The sequence below is a fragment of the Silene latifolia genome, chromosome 9 (assembly GCF_048544455.1).
Source record: "Silene latifolia isolate original U9 population chromosome 9, ASM4854445v1, whole genome shotgun sequence".
NCBI lineage: Eukaryota > Viridiplantae > Streptophyta > Magnoliopsida > Caryophyllales > Caryophyllaceae > Silene > Silene latifolia.
Window position 1 is genome coordinate 72,604,207 of NC_133534.1, and position 20,444 is coordinate 72,624,650.

General features: G+C 41.1%; 1 protein-coding gene across 1 annotated transcript; it reads left to right on the top strand.

Annotated features, from left to right (window-relative positions):
- Nucleotides 1-2,464: 2,464 nt before the first annotated feature.
- On the top strand, nt 2,465-8,060 carry LOC141599923 (L-2-hydroxyglutarate dehydrogenase, mitochondrial). Its single transcript, XM_074420050.1, has 5 exons — nt 2,465-2,848; nt 5,178-5,459; nt 6,294-6,730; nt 7,314-7,473; nt 7,822-8,060. The coding sequence occupies exons 1-5, from the start codon at nt 2,552-2,554 to the stop codon at nt 7,939-7,941; spliced, it is 1,296 nt and encodes a 431-aa protein (XP_074276151.1). The 5' UTR covers nt 2,465-2,551; the 3' UTR covers nt 7,942-8,060.
- The last annotated feature ends 12,384 nt before the right edge of the window (nt 8,061-20,444 follow it).

Sequence of the window (20,444 nt, forward strand, 5' to 3'; positions counted from 1 at the left end):
TTGAGGTTGAGATATGCAATCTAAACTTCTTAACGAAAGGAAGCGTAAAAAAAAATGAAAGCAAAGCAAAGTGTGTGAGTATGCAACATCTCGGTTTCCCGAGGCAGTGAAATCGGAATGATTACAATTAAGAAACTTCATTAAATTTATAACAAGTTTATTGATTACATAATGTAAACAAATGAATAAAGTGAACTATACAAATTACAAGTCGACTACTATCTATGTCATCAATGCTATGCTACTCGACTCCGAGTCCAAGGCGTGACCCAAATTCCGATCACGTCAACAAGCAAAACCTGTACTCAACCTGCTCCCCATATGATCAGAAATATTATATGGATCGACACAGGCCACCCCGAAAATAGGTGACAATTACACAGACACACAAACGTCAATTTCAATAAATGAATACAGTTTGACTCAACTCAAAGTTTGTGAATATGCAACATAACTATAACATGAATGAGACGCTATCAAACAACAACCACTCCGGTACCGGGACACGCCCACATGTACCCACAACCTCCACGGTACCGGGACACGCCCAGACATACCGATAACCACACTGGTACCGGGACACGCCCAGACATACCAACAACCACAAATAGGTAACGGGACACGCCCAGATGTACCGAGTCCGGAAGCCAACCTGATCCCGTTCCAGACGTCGTGTCTCAACCACACGAGTCCCTCCGTACTCAAGTCATTAATGTGCACATTCCTCTTGGAGTGGGAAGCTCCAAGAGGTGACTCAAGCGTAAGACGGTCTCCCAACCATCTTACATCTCCTCAATAACCAAGTAACACCACCAATGATCTCCAACACAACACAACAATGACCATACATGGAAAATGCAACACAACACCAATTATATGACTCATCATGAACTCAATCCCAACATATCATGGATAAAACTTCCTCAAATAACAACATGTTATCCCAATCGATTCATATATAAAAATGATGATGCAAGAGACATAAATATGCACACAAAATATTGAAACTGAGTAGGATAAACCTACCTTTTAGCATTCTTCACAAGCACCTCGAATCCCACATGATTCCGTCTCGCAAGATCGTCTTAATCCTATACAAATCATGTAATACTATCATAAATACATCCTACACATTATAAACTACCAAAACCCCTTATTACTACCCACTAATTACCCATATTACCTATACTAATTACTAATTAATTACCCAACACAAAACCCCCAAAAGTTAGGGTTGAAACTAATTAAATAAGGGTAGATCTTAACTTATAAATGTCGAGGGGGGAAGGAAAAGGATGAACAAAAGTAAGCTTGAATCCCATATAAGAGTGTTTGTGAGGGATTTAGAGAGAACGGAGAGCATTTGGAGTGAAAAAGAAGAAGATAGAATGAATGAGGATAAGTGGATAAGATTTCTTTATCCCGTGTTCTGATTCAGCGCCACTCGATCGAGTGGCGAGTCCACTCGGTCGAGTGCAACACAGTTCTTAGCAATGACCAGTTTTCGTAAAACGTCATATCTCACTCGTTTCTTGGTCATTTTGGGCGTGTGACCTACCTTGAAATCATAAGAGAACAAGCTATCACCTCCAATTGGAATCACATCAATACCAAGTCTAGATCTCAAGTTATGATAGTTTTAAGACGACCCTTTTGTAGGCGAACATTGATTATACTCGGTTCACCCTATAGTCATACTTCACTCCCGAGTAGACTCATTAAACCTGACGGTTCTCTCACTCATACCAAAGTTTCTTTGGGGGTCCAAAAATATCCAGGTATTACAATTTTTGCGGCTTATCCTTCAAAATTTCAAAGCTTATAGGCAAAAGATGGTTTGAAAGTCGATATCTTCAACTTAGGGGTTGTTTGATTGCCTTCCAAATTCATAGGAATTGGAAAATCATGGGAAGTAGCTAAATGAACGTTTGTTTGGTTGCCCAATTCATGGGGAGTAGAACTTCCTATGGAACTCCAATTCCTACATAATGTAGGAAGTCACTTACCTAGCCCCCCTAGGTAAGTGGGAGTTCCCACATAAATTCAAGTTCCCACATCCAACCAAACAAGATTTCTACAATTCACATGATTTTCAACTTCACATGAATTTAATCTTCCCGGTAATTGTATCTTCCCATGGTGAACCAAACGACTCCTTAATTATCTCACTCAATGTCTTCAACTTAATTCATGGATGAATTTAAAAGCCATAATTGATGTTCATCGAAAAACGTGAAAACTTTAAAGGGCTACTAGAAAGAATTTCGGTCATAAAAAAGGAAGAGAAAAAGAAATTTTTGGCTCAAACTTGAAACAGTCCGTCTCATTATAGACGGAGATTCTATAGCTATAGACGGATAGTGTCTCTATCACAAATTAAAGTGGGTAATGTAGGTGGAGGTATCCATTTCCCACCCATTTGCATTACACACTTTAATTTGTGAGAGGAAACTATAGACGGATAGTTAATGAGAATTTGTGAACTTGAAACTAGTAAAACAGTGAAGAGGTGGGGATTAGCAGAGAGCAGCAGTTGAATGAAGAAGACAAAATGCGTAAATCAGTGAGAATAACAACATTCCTGAAATCCGTAAAAAGCAGCAAAATCATCATCCCTCCAGTAAAACGATTGATGAGTAGCATGGAATCAAATTCAATACCAAAGGAGAAGGTTGATTGTGTGGTAATTGGAGCTGGGATTGTTGGAATTGCAATTGCAAGAGAATTATCTTTAAAGGGTAGACAAGTTTTGGTCCTTGATTCTTCTAATACTTTCGGCACTGGTACTAGCTCTCGCAATAGTCAAGTCATTCATGCTGGCATTTATCATCCTCCTAATTCTTTCAAGGTCTCTCTCATTCTTTTACTCTTTTTTGCCCCGCTTTTATGATTTCCTTGTTCGTAAATGTCGACTAGTTTAGTTGGTAAAGTTTATACTTTTGAATTTCATGGCATCATTTGTTGAATTTAACATACATTTTTTTAGTCAACTTGGCTGTTAAGGGTTAAGGTGTGTTTTTACATGGAATGCCTGGTTGGTCCTTGTGCATTCTTATTTGGAACTGTGCTTTAGGGTGTGTTTGGATATGAAAAATGAAGGGAAAGGGAGGGGAGGGGAAAGGAGGGAAGAGAAAGGGAGGGAAGGGAAGGGAGGGGGAGGGGAGATGGGGAGGTGGGTGTTTGGCTACAATTCCCTCCAAATCTCGCCTATTGTGGAGAGATTTTAATTTGCCTTGGAGGAGGGAGAATGGATCCCTCCAAATCTTTTCCCCTTCATTTCCCTCCACCCTCATTTGCTATCCAAACAAGGGATTTTAAATTCCTACCCTCCCTCCCTTTCTTTTCTCTCCAAATCCTTCAATCCAAACACACCCTTAGGGTGTGTTTGGATAGCAAAAGTGGAGAGAAAGGGAGGGGAGGGGGAAGGAGGGAAGGGGAAGGGAGAGAAGGGAAGGGGATGGGGAATGGAGTGTGGTTGTTTGGATACAATTTTCCTCCAAACCTTGCCTATTGTGGAGAGATTTTGATTAGGCTTGGAAGAGGGAAATTGGATCCCTCCAAATCTCTCCCCCTCCATTTCCCTCCACCTTCATTTGCTATTCAAATAAGGGATTTTAAATCCCCTACTCTCCCTCCCTTTCTTTTCCCTCCAAATACTTCAATCCAAACACACCCTTAAAGTTGTTAAAATTATCATTTCAGTACAAAAATCCATTATGCGGTGGCATGTATATGTAGTTTCAGATTTGGATATGTGATTTATGAACTGTGCTTCATCGAACTTGAGTAGTTATTAGACAGTATCGTAGAATGCAATTGGCAACCGCAGCGTGTTGTGTATTTGTGAGTGTTGTAGAATTTGTATTTGTCAGTAGGCTTGATGAAAATGGAAAGTGTTGGTTGATCAGAACTGTAGTCTGTAGAAGGTAGATGATCATTCAATGTTTTCCGACTCATTAATCTTTGAGACTAGTATACTGATTAGTCGCCACTTGTGTTGCAGAAGTCCGAGAAATTTTCATGCGTATACATGAATTGTCTAGTACTAGTTCGTTTTTCAGACTGATTTGTTGAAGTAGAAGCAACTATATGCATAAGTATAGATGAGGAAATGTGACATATGCTATGAAGTTATAGCTTATAGATATGATGTAGGGGAAAAGTCAAAATCTGTAAATACTCCATCCCATCCGGTCATTTATTTATCAATTTCATTTTGGGGTTGTCGTGCTCATTTGTTTATCATTCTATTTTGGGACTGTTTAAATGTGTGAACAATTTGGTACACTGGATCCTGAAACAATAACTAAAAATGGTCCCCTCTCCTCCCCTTGGTCTTAGTGGCAAAAGTAAGGCCCATTACTTGTCCTCACTTAAACCCAAAAGCACAAGGCCTTGTTACTAAGTGGTGGGTGGAAGCCCTTATAAGCATATCACAAGCTCCATATTTTCCCCATGTGGGACAAATTTCTTTCAATCATCTGTTGGGGTGTTACAAACTCCCCCACTTAAATAACACAACGTCCAACGTCCTCGTTGTGCCCGAAGGCTGACCGCAGCCAAGCCCAGAATCATCTCTTGGGGTGTTACAACAGGTAATTGGCAAAAGTTTGTTTATTATTGTAACTATTGAACATCTAATATAGCAAGGTCTTCTGTAGTTAATTTACGGCTGTATGATTTCCATTTACTTTGGGCTAAAAATGGTGGTAAACATATCTCATGGGTTACGTTCTTCTAAAGTACGAGTTTTTCCACAGCTACATGCTTGATCTACTAACTATGCGGCATGTCTGGACTTAGTAAGCTTGTCTCGGTGAAAGTGTCAGTCAAGACACAGTGTTGGTATAAGGTGCACCTATTTTTTGAAAAAAAAGGTCCATGTTTTTGGCTTAATCTTGAGAGTAGAAGTGTTGTGTCATGTTGGAATCGGAGTGTCATACACAGAACACACGGTCATAGTGAAGTGTCGGTGTAACATAGGTTGGAAATAATATTTTCTATGTCAAGTTTTGACACATTGTAAACAATATAAGACCACTATTAGCTACAAAGTTGTGCTAAAACTCTCTTATGATTGAAGCCTGGCTTTGAGACATGGGAAATGTATATATTCCACCACTTTGGAATCTGAAAAACTGTGTAACATATGTATTTGTTTTTGTTTTTTTTTTCAGGCAAAGTTTTGTGTCAAAGGAAGAGAATTGATGTACAGGTATTGTTCTGAGCGAGATGTTCCGCACAAACAGGTTGGTAAACTTGTTGTTGCTACTAGTGAATCAGAGATTCCAAAATTAAACGAAATATTAGCACGTGGCATTGAGAATGGGGTTGATAGCCTGAGGATGATAGAGGCTTCTACAGCAACGCGAATGGAGCCCGAGCTATATTGTGTTAAAGCTCTATTTTCGCCTGTCTCAGGAATTGTGGATAGCCATACTCTGATGCTCTCATTACTGGTATGCCTTCAATTGTGTTGGTATGACCATGTTTATAGGTAGGTTAAGGTGGAGCCAGGAATAAATGACGTAAATTCCTGACCCTCTGACTCTAAAAATGAAAGAGGAGGGAAATTAGTTGGACTTGAAATCAATGCCAAGGGGAATGTCAAGGTGGATTCCAGCTCAATTTTTTTTGGAGAAAAAAAAATGTTTTTGTCTTTCCATTTATTATTAGATCTTCCAAAGATATTTTCAAGTTATGTTTGTCGTTTGAAAATGTTATTTGGTCTTTTATTCAGAGGGATGGTAATATGTTAGCTCATGTCATAGCACTTGTCTACCCGTGTGTGTTACATAGACGTGTCTTTGATCGATTGATACCCATCCTTCTGTCGTATCATTTATTTAGTTTACTTGATCTACCATTAAGGCACAGTTAGTATACTGAGTTTTAATTCAACTTTTATATGTCTCAATAAATACTGAATAAAATTTAAATTACTATTTTTATTTATTTATATTAGAGATCCCATTAAATCTAATTTTGTGCTCATTTACTTCTCTATATTTGGGTGGGTCTACTTAGTTCAAATCTAAACTAAAACGGATGGTGCATACGCAGAAAAGTTTCTGTATTTGGATTAAGAGTAGGAGAAAGATTGGTTCATAAGGGGTGACCAATAAACCATGAAAACATAAATTGTTTCACAGGATGGTGACCAACTGACCATAAAAACATAATGTCGTAATTTCTGTAGAATGCGACTTTTCCACCACACATGTTCTTTAAATCAGTAATTTTTCGACATTAATGACGTAAAATGACAGGCTATCACCACACTTTGAGTTCAGGGAGAAGCTGAAAACAACGGTGCTACATTTTCTTACAATACCACAGTCCTTGGAGGCCAATTACTAGGAAATGAAATTGCACTTAGTGTGACTGAAAGCCAGAATCTAGAGAACATGAATGAGGAAGTTCCTTTGCTTCCTGATCTTATACTTCTCCCCAAGGTTGTGATAAACTCTGCTGGTCTGGCTGCAATAACACTTGCAAAGAGATTCATTGGCCTCAATAGCTCCTTCATTCCTAATGCCTATTATGCCCGGGGTCATTACTTTTCTTTGTCGAACACTAAAATGGCTCCTTTTCAGCGTTTGATATATCCATTACCAGAAGATGGTGGAGTTGGGGTGCATGTAACTCTAGACTTAGATGGCCAGGTCAAGTTCGGGCCTGACGTTGAATGGATTAATGGCGTTCCTGATATTGCAAGCTTCTTAAATAGGTATCTTCTCTCTGTCTTTTCTGTCTGCAATGGATCAATGAATATTTTTTTCACTTTATTGTCCTGACTTTTGAACTATTTTCACTTTGGTGTACTCTGTTTGGTTCCTTGAGGTTCAGTTTGACCATACTATTAAATATCGTTCCGGTTACAGTCGTGGTCTAATCTCGCTAAATGCATCCAATATCGCCTCAAAATGTTGTAAATGCGGTCTAGGTGACCTGCAAACCTTTTATAACTCGGTCGCGTACTGCTGTCGAGACCGATATTTAAAACCAATTACATAAAGCATTTTGGTGACATGAGTTTTGTGTTGTGTACCGCTTTAGTTACCCTAAGTGTTACGCAACCACAGTTCATCCAAATTACACTTGTTACTAAGCATCGAATTAGTTTTTGGTAATGTTATCATGCTTGAAATCTTCCGGGAGTCAGAATGTTGTTATACCTTAGGTCAAAGTGAATTTTGTCTATCATCGCGATGCGCAAGTAGAATCGGTCCAACATTCACGCACCAAGGTGGAAACAAAAACACCCACTTTCATCGATAAACAATAAGATTGATTGTATTTATTTCTTACAGATTCGAGTACTCTATATGCCCTCAACGTGCAGAGAGATTTTATGCAGAAATAAGAAAGTATTATCCTAATCTGAAGGAAGGATCTCTGGAGCCAGGTTACTCTGGCATACGACCCAAAATCACTGGTGCTGGGATGACCCCTTGTGATTTTGTAATACAGGTCAGTCTCACTTTTCTACATACTCTTGTCTACCCATTCTTCTCATTTGACGTTACATGGACTCCAAGACCAAAACATAAGACTTTTTGTGTGTTACATATTAATCTTTTTGTTAAAAGAATTTTTTGTGAAATGTTCTTAGATATGCAATGAAAACATATTGTGGCTTTATTTTTTTGCTATATTGATGAGTAAATATTTGAGACTTTAATAACTTCAGAAGTCAAAAAGAAAAAAACATAAAGAAATGGAGGAGGCACTAATGATTCGCATTAATCATGAAATCCTTCTTTGTTAATGTAACTTTTGTCTTCTAGAACTCATCAAGCTTGTAATTTCCTCAACCAGGGGCAAGATGTTCATGGAGTGCGTGGACTTGTGAATCTATTCGGCATTGAATCACCAGGCCTGACTTCAAGCTTGGCCATTGCGGAGCATGTGTCTTCAAGGGTTCTCCATTCTATTTAAAATTTGATGGTCATCTCTGGTATGAGGTGCATTACTTGTATTTATCTGAAATCCTATAAACAAGAGCATTTTTGGGGATACCTATTTCACTTTCGACTTCTTCAAGACGTGAGTTTGTATGACAACTTGTGTAATGCTCCCTCCATTCCACTTTTATTGCCCTACTTTCCATTTTGGGAAGATTTAAGAAATGTGGGTAAAATTACTATTCTACCCCTTTGATTAAGAAAAATGAGGACATGGTCATTTTGATAGGGGGAATGGTAAAAGATTAGGGGAAATAGTGGTACTCTGGTAGTCCATCCATTTAACATACCAAATTTAGAAAGAGGGCAATTAATTTGGAATAAATTTTGGAAATTACTGGATAATAAAAGTGGAAGGGAGGGAGTACAAAACAAAAGAGTATGTAAGTTCCTCTCGTTGATGAATTTGTTCAGAACTCAAATGAAACGTCAATGCAGAGGGTCATTAACTTCCCTAGTTTACTAAAAAGAATTGTAGTTATATGTGTGCCTACATATTGAATCTACAAAGAGAACAAGAGTTAGCTCAAGTGGTAAGAGCTCTCTTACCCGGTTACCCTCAACCATGAAGTTGGGGGTTCGATTCTCACCCGTGATATAGTGTGCTCATTTGAAAAAAAAAACAAAAAAATTAAAACTGAAGGCAATGAGCCGTCATAAGTTTGGAGAAGTCTTATGAAGGCGATGTGGGTGTTTAGAGATGGGAGTAACTTACTGATAGGGAATGGGAAAACGATCTGTTTTACTGACTAGTGGAAGATCAAGGGACTGTCTCTGTAATAGCCAGGATATTTAGGGACTATGTTGACCGACCCTGTTGACCAAGAAAGACCTTAGGGAGGAATGGGTGAGAGACTAAGATTGGAACATGAACCTTATAGGATTGATTACTCGACCTAGCAGAGGCTACTCGGCCGAGTATCGTCTATACTCGACCGAGTAGAGCCTACTCGGCCGAGTACTCCAGTACTCGACCGAGTATGGTCCTTGACGACGTGTTAATATAAAACGCAAGTTCGCGAGATTCATTTCATTTCTCATTTTCTCGACAGTTCCTCTTTCTCTAACCCTAGCCTGCCACTCTCTCTCCTATCACCCCTACCTCCATACACTCTCATATATATAGCCTACATCTCCACCATGGGAAAGACGGGATTCGCTTAGAAAGGTTGCGTCCGTGGTCGTCGTCCGTGTCATCGTTGATTCGCATCATTAGGTAAGTCTCTGCCTTGTGTCTTCTAGTAGGTTATTGAAGATAGTTGTATAATAGGGGATGACTATCGCCGTAGGATGCATATTGGAGTCTTGCTTGGCTGTGTGGATGCTTTTCATGGCTTGCGACGAGGTAGGGTTTCCCTACTCGGTTAATGTTAATTGATTTGAGATTGTGTTTGTTTTGTAATTGTTGTTATCTGCTGATCATCGGAGTATGGGTGTTGTGGTGACGGTGGTGATGTGGTTGTGTTGTGACGGTTGTGGTGTTGTAACAGCTGTGATGCTGTGGTGTGTGTGATTGTGGTGGAGTCACTTGCGGGAGTGACTTCACACCCTAGTTCGCCCTCCGTGGAACCCGTCACGGGAGGGGACTTTGACACCCCTCGTTGAGGTAACTAAAAGTAACTAGTAAATCGTGGCGGAAACACGATTTTTTTGAAAACTTTTAAGGCTTCTAAAGAAGTCCAACGCGAGGCATCACCAACACGATAAATAAGTTTAGACAGTTAAGTTTAAGTTTACAAAACAAGTCTATTTATTGGGGAAAAGATATCCCACGAATTAACATAGATTCGAAAAGTAGGTGAGTCTATTATGTAATAACTAATAAGGTCCGAGGTAAGAACTCGCTAGCTCACACGGTCTTCCCCACTTAAGCTTCATCACCAACCTGTCATTCATAATAAATATGAAAGCCACAGTCAGTGGGGAGTAACTCAGGGTTCTCCCAGCCACAATATGTCAAAATACAAATAATTAGGAATTTAATTAAATAAACAAGCATAAGAATAAATACTTACGGTAATAAGAAAATCATGATTAGTGGGCACAAGAAAATAGGAATGGTAAAGCACAAACGAGAGAAGAATTATTAGGTCAAACTGTCACATATCAACCCGACTCAAATGTAAGACAATTACAAAGTATAGACTCAAACAAGACAACCCTCTAGACTCCAACCTCTTGGTAGGACGACGATCATAATACGGTCCTAGTCTAAACCTGGCCAGACTCTCGGGATGGACGACACCCGATTCGACAAACGATACCAAATCGTATCCAAGACTCGAAATATGGTACACCTAACCGTGCCCGGAAGTCGAGTAACCTCAAGCGGAACCTTGTCACCTAACCGTGACCCTCGGTCCGAAGAGGCGGAAGGAAAAATAGCCCAACTCGGAAACACTGGCACCTAACCGTGACCCAATGTCCGAGGGCAAATAAATAGGGAATGTCGAGTAGTCTCACAATGTAAAACGTCACACTCGGGTCCGAACAAGAACCATAACCATTTTGCATGTTCATAACATTAATGAGTCTTAAAGTAACCAATTATCGATAGGAAAGAAGATACATGCATAACTCAATCATTATTAGAAGTCGCAAGTGAAATAGAGCAAACATGGGACTCCCAGCCGGATGGTGTACCGGCCGCCGGGCCACCGGCTGGGACAACATGCCAAAATCAGAAATTTAATAAAACTTACAGTGCGCTCCTTGCCGGTTGGTGGACCGGCTGCCGGCCCACCGGCTGGGAATGCAAGCCAAATCCCAATTTCACAAAAATCTTACAGGAAACTCCCAAATAGGTCAAGAGACCATGCTCCACCATTGGGAATACGGTCAAATTTCAAAATCACCTAAAACCTTCAGTGTACTCCCAGCCGGTCAGTAGACCGGCTGCCGGTCACCCGGCTGGGAATACAGGCTTACGAAATTATGTCCAAAAACTTACAGGGATCTCCCAGCCGGGCAGAACACCGGCTGTCGGTCGACCGGCCGGGAGTACATACACACGGGTTCAAGGCAAAACACTTCCAAACCATTTGAAATCAACAAAAATCATTTCCCATCAATTGTTTACGTATCCTAGCATGATTCTAACTCGGAAAAACAACATATTTGAGCATGTGAATGGGTAATTTCGGATTCAAGAGATGTAGCATGAGATTTTCATCCAAACATGTGAGAATTGCAAACAAGCATGATATACAACATCCAAATTAGCACCAATCATGAAAGATACAACTTTTAACATTCATATGAGATTATAACTACATAAAACCACACAATTTTAACATAAAAGTCGAGTAACCCATCACCGTTACCTTTTTGCACTTCAATCTTCTAAAGACTCGTCAATGATGTAGCTATCCTCCTCCGGGTTGTCCAAGTTCTCCCCTAAACACAAAAATAAAGGTATTAAGTCAAGAATCCACATCCTTGTAAGATGAGAATTTCGAAATAGAGGAAAAGATGACAACTTTCTTACTTAGAAAGAAGGGAAATGAGAAAAGGAAGAGTATGGCGCGAAAAGGAACGAGATTGGTGAAGAATTGAGTGAGTTATGGTGGTTTTAGGGTTGAGAGCAAGGGTTTAACAATGGTGGAGTGGTTGTTGGGGAAATTTCAGAAATTAGAATGAGGGAGATGAAGTTGTGAGGGTTTAGTTGGGGGTTAGTGTAGAGGAAAGAGGAGAGAAAAGGCCCATGAGTCAAGTTAAGCCCAATAACTCAAAATGAGTCGGTATCCACTAGAATTTTCGTCCCAAGTCTACTATAACTCGAGACGGAGAATAATATTATTAAAATCTACACTATTATTACCGTTACACTATATGACGATATTTTATGAAAATAAGCTTTAAATAATAATTATTTAATAAAAATTACTTAAAAATTTATTTAAAATATAAGGAAAGCGCGGGGTGTTACAATCATCCCACCTTTTAAAAAGTTTCGCCCTCGAAACTTGAAACGAAAGGGTATTACCTTAAGAAAACAAACTAGGGTACTTGACACGCATGGAAGCTTCCGGCTCCCAAGTCTCTTCTTCTACATCACCACACTTCCACAAAACCTTCACCAAGGGCACCACTTTACTCCTTAGCTTCTTCTCCTTCTTATCCAAGATACGAATCGGTCTCTCCTCGAAAGAAAGACTAGGCTCAAGCTCGGGAATCTCATTTTGCAACACATGACTAGAGTCGCTAATGTATTTCCTAAGTTGAGAAACATGAAAGACATCATGAACTTTACCCAAACTCGGGGGCAAATCCAACTTATAAGCCACGGCACCAATCCTCTTTATCACTTCATAAGGTCCAATGTACTTTGGACTCAACTTCCCTTTGACTCCAAATCTCTTTACTCCTTTCATCAGGGACACTTTCAAGAATACTTTATCTCCAACTTCAAACTCCAAGGGTCGACGGCGAACATCGGCATAAGACTTCTGTCGATCTTGGGCGGCTTTCATTCTTTCACGGATGAGCTTCACTTGATCAATCGTCTCGGCTAACTTGTCGGGTCCTAGGTCACGAACATCACTTGCTTGATCCCAACAAATCGGACTTCGGCATTTCCTTCCATAAAGGGCTTCATAAGGGGCCATCTTGATAGAAGCATGATAACTATTGTTGTAAGAAAATTCCACCAAAGGTAAGCTCTTCTCCCAACTAGAATGAAAATCAAGGGCACAAGCACGCAACAAGTCTTCCAGAGTTTGAATTGTCCTCTCGGATTGTCCATTGGTAGCGGCATGAAAAGCGGTACTCATCAACAACTTACTACCCATAGCATCTTGCAAAGCTTTCCAAAATCTTGAACAAAACCTCGGGTCACGATCCGAAACGATTTCCTTAGGAACACCATGGTAACGAACGATCTCATCAACATAAGCACTAGCAAGACGGTCTAAACTCCAAGTTTCTTTGATAGGGATGAACCTAGCACACTTGGTCAACCTATCCACAACAACCCATACGACATCCTTTCCACCAACGGTCTTAGGCAAAGCCATCACAAAATCCATGGAAATGGACTCCCACTTCCATAAAGGAACATCCAATGGTTGTAGCAAACCACCGGGTCTCTTATGCTCAATCTTCACTTGTTGACAAGTAAGACACCTTCCAACATATGACACAATGTCATTCTTCATGTTAGGCCACCAAAACTGAAGCTTCAAATCCTTATACATCTTGTCTCCTCCGGGGTGAATCGAATAAGGTGATAGATGAGCTTCATCTAGAACTCTCTTCCTCAAGTCAACGGCATCGGGCACATACATGCGTCCTCGGTAACGAAGGTAACCTCTAGCATCAATCTCACAATCCTTAGCTTTCCCTTCAAGAAGCTTGGCTTGAAAACTTTTAAAGGTAGCATCGTCCACAAGGCTATCTAGAATCTCACGGTGAAGAACGGGCTCGGCAACCATAGCACCAAGATAATCAAAACCACTCTCCACAAGTTGCAGACTTAACTTACGAAACTCGGCACAAAGGTCATCGGGGAGCACACGAATAGCACTCAAGGGATGAGTAGACTTCCTACTAAGGGCATCGGCAACCACATTTGCCTTTCCTTCATGATACAACAACTCCATGTCGTAATCATTCACCAATTCCAACCATCGTCGTTGTCTCATATTCAAATCCTTTTGGGTGAAGATGTACCTCAAACTCTTATGGTCGGTGTAGATACGACAATGGACTCCAATGAGGTAGTGTCTCCACATCTTCAAAGCATGAACGATGGCGGCTAATTCCAAATCATGAGTGGGATAGTTCACCTCATGAACTCTCAATTGTCGCGAAGCATAGGCAACAACTCTTCTATTTTTTTTTTATGAGAACACAACCCAAACCCATCTTAGAAGCATCACAAAACACATCAAAATCAACTCCATCCTCGGGCAAGGTCAACACGGGGGCGGTAGTCAACCTCTTCTTCAACTCTTGGAATGCACTTTCACAAACTTCGGTCCACACAAACTTGGTCTCTTTCTTCAAAAGTTGAGTCATCGGTCTAGCGAGCTTGGAAAAATCTTTCACAAAGCGACGGTAGTAACCCGCCAAACCCAAGAAACTACGGATCTCACCAACATCGGTTGGACTCTTCCACTCGATCACGGCTTCAATCTTCGAAGGGTCTACCATGACACCATCCTTAGATATAACATGGCCTAGAAAAGACACCTTAGACAACCAAAATTCACATTTGGAGAATTTGGCAAACCACTTTTGTCGACGGAGGATCTCCAAAATGATACGAAGGTGATCGGCATGCTCTTCTTCGGACTTGGAAAAGATGAGGATATCGTCAATGAAGACCACAACACACTTGTCTAAGAACTCACTAAAGGTCCGGTTCATTTGGTCCATGAAGATAGAAGGGGCATTGGTTAAACCAAAGGGCATCACCTTAAACTCGAAATGTCCATATCTCGTGCTAAAGGCGGTCTTAGGGATATCGGACTCACGAACGGGAATTTGATGGTAACCGGATCTCAAATCAATCTTGGAGAAAGTAGAAGCACCTTTGAGTTGATCAAACAAATCTTCAATCCTTGGTAGAGGATACTTGTTCTTGATGGTAACACGGTTAAGCTCACGGTAGTCAATGCAAAGTCTCATGGATCCATCTTTCTTCTTCACAAAGAGAACGGGAGCACCCCAAGGCGAGGCACTAGGTCTAATAAATCCTTTCTCGATCATGTCATCGAGTTGCTTTCTCAACTCCTTCAACTCGGTTGGCGCCATACGGTACGGGGCTTTAGCAATCGGACCGGTTCCGGGTACAAGGTCGATAGAGAACTCAACATCACGCTCGGGAGGAATTCCGGGCAACTCTTCGGGAAAGACATCGGCGAACTCACAAACCACGGGCACTTCTTCGATCTTTGGTAAGGGAGGGGAGGTAGAAGTCACCACACAAAGAAAGATTTGGTAACCTTTCCTCCTCATACTCATCAACTTCAAAGCGGAAATCAGCTTCACACCTTCTTGGGAACGGACTCCTCTATAAGACACACGAGTGCCAAGCGGACTCTTGAGGCGAATCTTTTGGTCTCTACACTCGAATCTTGCATCATACTTTGACAACCAATCCATACCCAAAATTACATCGAATTCCTCAAGGGGAAAACGAAGTAGGTTAGCGGGGAACAAGGTTCCCGAAATAGAGATAGGAATGTCGGAGAAAGTGAGGGAACAAGAGAACATTTCCCCGGAAGGTAAGGATATAGAGGTTTCCTCACTAGGAATAGGTTCAATGGCTAGCTTTTCGGAAAATTTGGAAGATATAAAAGATAAAGATGCGCCGGTATCAAATAAAATGAGGCAAGGTTGATCAAAAATTGAGAACATACCCGTGATGATATCGGGATGAGCGGCGGCTTCGGCTCGACTCATGACAAAGATAGTTCCTCTTGGCCTAGCATTTGGAGTAGGAGCATTCTTCTTCTCGGGGCAATCGGCAACACGATGTCCGGGCTTCTTACAATGAAAGCAAGTCAAGGGCTTGCCATAGCATCCAACTCCGGGGTGTGCAGCTTGTCTACAATGGTAGCACTTACGGTCCTTCTCAAGTTCATTAGTTGGTGTGGGAACTTGTCCTCTAGGTTCTTGAACTCTTGGTCCTTGTCCTCCATGGTCTTGCATCCTTGGCACAAACCTCCTCTTATTGGCATAGTTGGAAGCAGAAGGTACAAATGGCCTATTGCCATGAAAGTTAGAACGGTAAGAATGAGAAGAGGAGTGGGATTTGGAATCTTCTTCAATGGCCTTCAAAGAGCTTTCGGCCCAAATAGCATCATCATAAACTTCCACAAAGGTAGTTGAGCTTCTTCTCACCATGCTTTCCACCTTAGGGTTCAACTTGTTCTTGTAGAAGTAGACACGATCCTCTTCATCTTTCACGAACTTGGAGGCATAATGAGCAAGTTCATTAAACTTGTCGGTGTAGGCTTGAATTGATAGCTTCTCTTGCTTGAATTCCATGAAATCCTTCAACCTTTGTTGCTTGAGCTCCTTAGGGTAGAAGCGGGTTTCCACAAGTGACTTGAAGCGGCTCCAATCAAAGTTGGGGTCTTGAGTAGCGGTAGGACCGGTCAAAGTCCACCACCTATCGGCTTCCTTCACAAGAAAGTGAGAGGCTAACCTCACCTTGTCCTCCTCTCGGGCATCAAAGAGAGAGAAGTTCTTCTCCATATCACGAAACCACTCCGAGAGAGCAACGGGATCTACTTCACCACCATAGGTCTCAGCCTTGTTCCTTGCTAGTTGACTTGCAATCCAAGCATAACTTCCTTGACGGTTGGCTTCTTGTGTAGGGGGAGCGGGTTGAGCATTTTGTTGATTAGCAAGCACTTGGGTGAGGGCTTGCAAGATAGCATTTTCCACATTGGTTGGTCGTACCATCTTTTTTTTGCACAAAAGCAAACAAGTTAGAACCTATCACCAAACATACACAAAAAGGCTACCAACTTAGGTCCTTAATTCTACCCATCTCTCATTCATTATTCAAGGTCAAGTTGAAATTTAAGTTGGGGTATACGTGTGTGCGTCGGGAGCAATACATGCTCTGATACCAATTGTGACACCCCTCGTTGAGGTAACTAAAAGTAACTAGTAAATCGTGGCGGAAACACGATTTTTTTGAAAACTTTTAAGGCTTCTAAAGAAGTCCAACGCGAGGCATCACCAACACGATAAATAAGTTTAGACAGTTAAGTTTAAGTTTACAAAACAAGTCTATTTATTGGGGAAAAGATATCCCACGAATTAACATAGATTCGAAAAGTAGGTGAGTCTATTATGTAATAACTAATAAGGTCCGAGGTAAGAACTCGCTAGCTCACACGGTCTTCCCCACTTAAGCTTCATCACCAACCTGTCATTCATAATAAATATGAAAGCCACAGTCAGTGGGGAGTAACTCAGGGTTCTCCCAGCCACAATATGTCAAAATACAAATAATTAGGAATTTAATTAAATAAACAAGCATAAGAATAAATACTTACGGTAATAAGAAAATCATGATTAGTGGGCACAAGAAAATAGGAATGGTAAAGCACAAACGAGAGAAGAATTATTAGGTCAAACTGTCACATATCAACCCGACTCAAATGTAAGACAATTACAAAGTATAGACTCAAACAAGACAACCCTCTAGACTCCAACCTCTTGGTAGGACGACGATCATAATACGGTCCTAGTCTAAACCTGGCCAGACTCTCGGGATGGACGACACCCGATTCGACAAACGATACCAAATCGTATCCAAGACTCGAAATATGGTACACCTAACCGTGCCCAAAGTCGAGTAACCTCAAGCGGAACCTTGTCACCTAACCGTGACCCCCGGTCCGAAGAGGCGGAAGGAAAAATAGCCCAACTCGGAAACACTGGCACCTAACCGTGACCCAATGTCCGAGGGCAAATAAATAGGGAATGTCGAGTAGTCTCACAATGTAAAACGTCACACTCGGGTCCGAACAAGAACCATAACCATTTTGCATGTTCATAACATTAATGAGTCTTAAAGTAACCAATTATCGATAGGAAAGAAGATACATGCATAACTCAATCATTATTAGAAGTCGCAAGTGAAATAGAGCAAACAGGGGACTCCCAGCCGGGTGGTGTACCGGCCGCCGGGCCACCGGCTGGGACAACATGCCAAAATCAGAAATTTAATAAAACTTACAGTGCGCTCCCAAATGGGTTGGTGGACCATTGCTGCCCACCGGCTGGGAGTGCAAGCCAAATCCCAATTTCACAAAAATCTTACAGAAACTCCCACCGGCCAAGAGACCATTTCGGGCCACCGGTGGGAATACGGTCAAATTTCAAAATCACCTAAAACCTTCAGTGTACTCCCAGCCGGTCACCCGGCTGGGAATACAGGCTTACGAAATTATGTCCAAAAACTTACAGGGATCTCCCAGCCGGGCAGAACACCGGCTGCCGGTCGACCGGCCGGGAGTACATACACATGGGTTCAAGGCAAAACACTTCCAAACCATTTGAAATCAACAAAAATCATTTCCCATCAATTGTTTACGTATCCTAGCATGATTCTAACTCGGAAAAACAACATATTTGAGCATGTGAATGGGTAATTTCGGATTCAAGAGATGTAGCATGAGATTTTCATCCAAACATGTGAGAATTGCAAACAAGCATGATATACAACATCCAAATTAGCACCAATCATGAAAGATACAACTTTTAACATTCATATGAGATTATAACTACATAAAACCACACAATTTTAACATAAAAGTCGAGTAACCCATCACCGTTACCTTTTTGCACTTCAATCTTCTAAAGACTCGTCAATGATGTAGCTATCCTCCTCCGGGTTGTCCAAGTTCTCCCCTAAACACAAAAATAAAGGTATTAAGTCAAGAATCCACATCCTTGTAAGATGAGAATTTCGAAATAGAGGAAAAGATGGCAACTTTCTTACTTAGAAAGAAGGGAAATGAGAAAAGGAAGAGAATGGCGCGAAAAGGAACGAGATTGGTGAAGAATTGAGTGAGTTATGGTGGTTTTAGGGTTGAGAGCAAGGGTTTAACAATGGTGGAGTGGTTGTTGGGGAAATTTCAGAAATTAGAATGAGGGAGATGAAGTTGTGAGGGTTTAGTTGGGGGTTAGTGTAGAGGAAAGAGGAGAGAAAATGCCCATGAGTCAAGTTAAGCCCAATAACTCAAAATGAGTCGGTATCCACTAGAATTTTCGTCCCAAGTCTACTATAACTCGAGACGGAGAATAATATTATTAAAATCTACACTATTATTACCGTTACACGGCTATGACGATATTTTATGAAAATAAGCTTTAAATAATAATTATTTAATAAAAATTACTTAAAAATTTATTTAAAATATAAGGAAAGCGCGGGGTGTTACAATGTGCACATTAAGGGACAGGGATTGTTAGTCGCTCGTTGAGGAGCTGGACTTGATGGGGATGGGCTGCGGTCCCCCACTGGCAGAGTGGATTACCTGTTGCGATGGGTAATCTGGCAGGGCTACACACTCCAGTGTGTAGTCGGTTACTGTGGAGAATGATCAGCTGATTACATTGTTTGTTTATCTTTATTGATTATACAGTACTGACCCCGTTGTTGTTTTGAAAAATCTGCTGTGATCCATTCGGGGATGGTGAGCAGTTGGCTGAGCAGGTACAGTTGGTTGTAGCTGCTGGGCTTGGAGGGATCGAGTCATCACGCTATCGGTTTAGAAGTGCAGCGTTACGAGTTATAGTAGTCTCTTTAATCACTTGTAGTTAGTTTTGTATCGAGTTGTAAAGAGTACGATAATGTATTGTTAATGTTCTTTTATTGTGTATTTGATCTACTACCTCGGGTAACCGAGATGGTAACACCTCCATATACTGGGATGGTCCTTGGTAAGGCATCCTGGTGTACGGGGGTGTTACAAAGTGGTATCAGAGACGACGATTTTGGAACCTGAACTAATGAATCTAATGAATGTAGGGTGTCAACTAAAATGAACCTGGTGTATGTGCGTTGGGAGCCCCAGCCGATGCTGGATTTTGGGTGAGTAGGCGCCCTCATTTCAAAATCATGGCCCCATCGTGCTTAAGCCAGACACGGGAAAAAAGGGTAGTTAGTAAGAGTTGTTGCTTAATGATGGTTGTTGTGTGCATCTGTGGTTAGAATAATGTGTATCAACGTGCGTGGAAAAGCCTAGAGTCGGTGAAGTGGTTTGCTGAAATGTGTGACAAGGGGAAAGTCAAATAATTTGTTTGACAATGGCTGCGTTATGTGATGATTGCTATCTTGTAAACGTTTAGTTTAAGGTGAGTACAATATGATCAGTGGAATGTGTAATAATGTGGTATATGAGTTAAACTTTGCGGGTGCAATAGTTAATTGTTACATATGCTTAAGGGTGACATGTAAGTTGTTCTTATAGAAAAGTAAGGAATGTAAGTAGAAATGATGATCGAATTGGTAATGGATGTGCAAAAAAAATTCGTGTTGATACGTGTTTATGTGATTGAAGTAAGCTCTAACAGTGACGAGCCGTTTGCACGGAACTCCGAACTATGCTATTTGTTTTGCAGGAACATTAAAAATTCAGATTTCATCTCAGCTCTTAGACACTCGACCGAATAGAAATTCGTACTCGACCGAGTAGACCACACTCGGCCGAGTATGAAGGTGCTCGACCGAATGCTCATTTGTGGAAAATCAAAATTGCTACTGCTCTTGAAAACTCGACCGAGTATATAGAATACTCGACCGAGTATACCCAGTACTCGACCGAGTACTGCTTTATCGGGACTCATCCAGGTTATACAAAAACCCTATTTTCGTCCCTTCTTTTCTTATTTCCGCCTCCCATCTCTTCTTCTTCTTCTCTCTAAAACTCCATACTTCCCCTTCCTTAAGCTCTTTGGGTTAATTCTTGGTGGTCAACTTGTTCTTACTTGCCACAAATCAATTCA

Excerpts from the sequence above, each read along its gene's own strand:
- LOC141599923 (XM_074420050.1), top strand. The coding sequence starts at position 2,552 with ATGCGTAAATCAGTGAGAATAACAACATTCCTGAAATCCGTAAAAAGC. Across the intron at positions 5,460-6,293 it reads CTCTGATGCTCTCATTACTG|GGAGAAGCTGAAAACAACGG; the intron begins GTATGCCTTCAA and ends CTTTGAGTTCAG. Across the intron at positions 6,731-7,313 it reads ATTGCAAGCTTCTTAAATAG|ATTCGAGTACTCTATATGCC; the intron begins GTATCTTCTCTC and ends TATTTCTTACAG.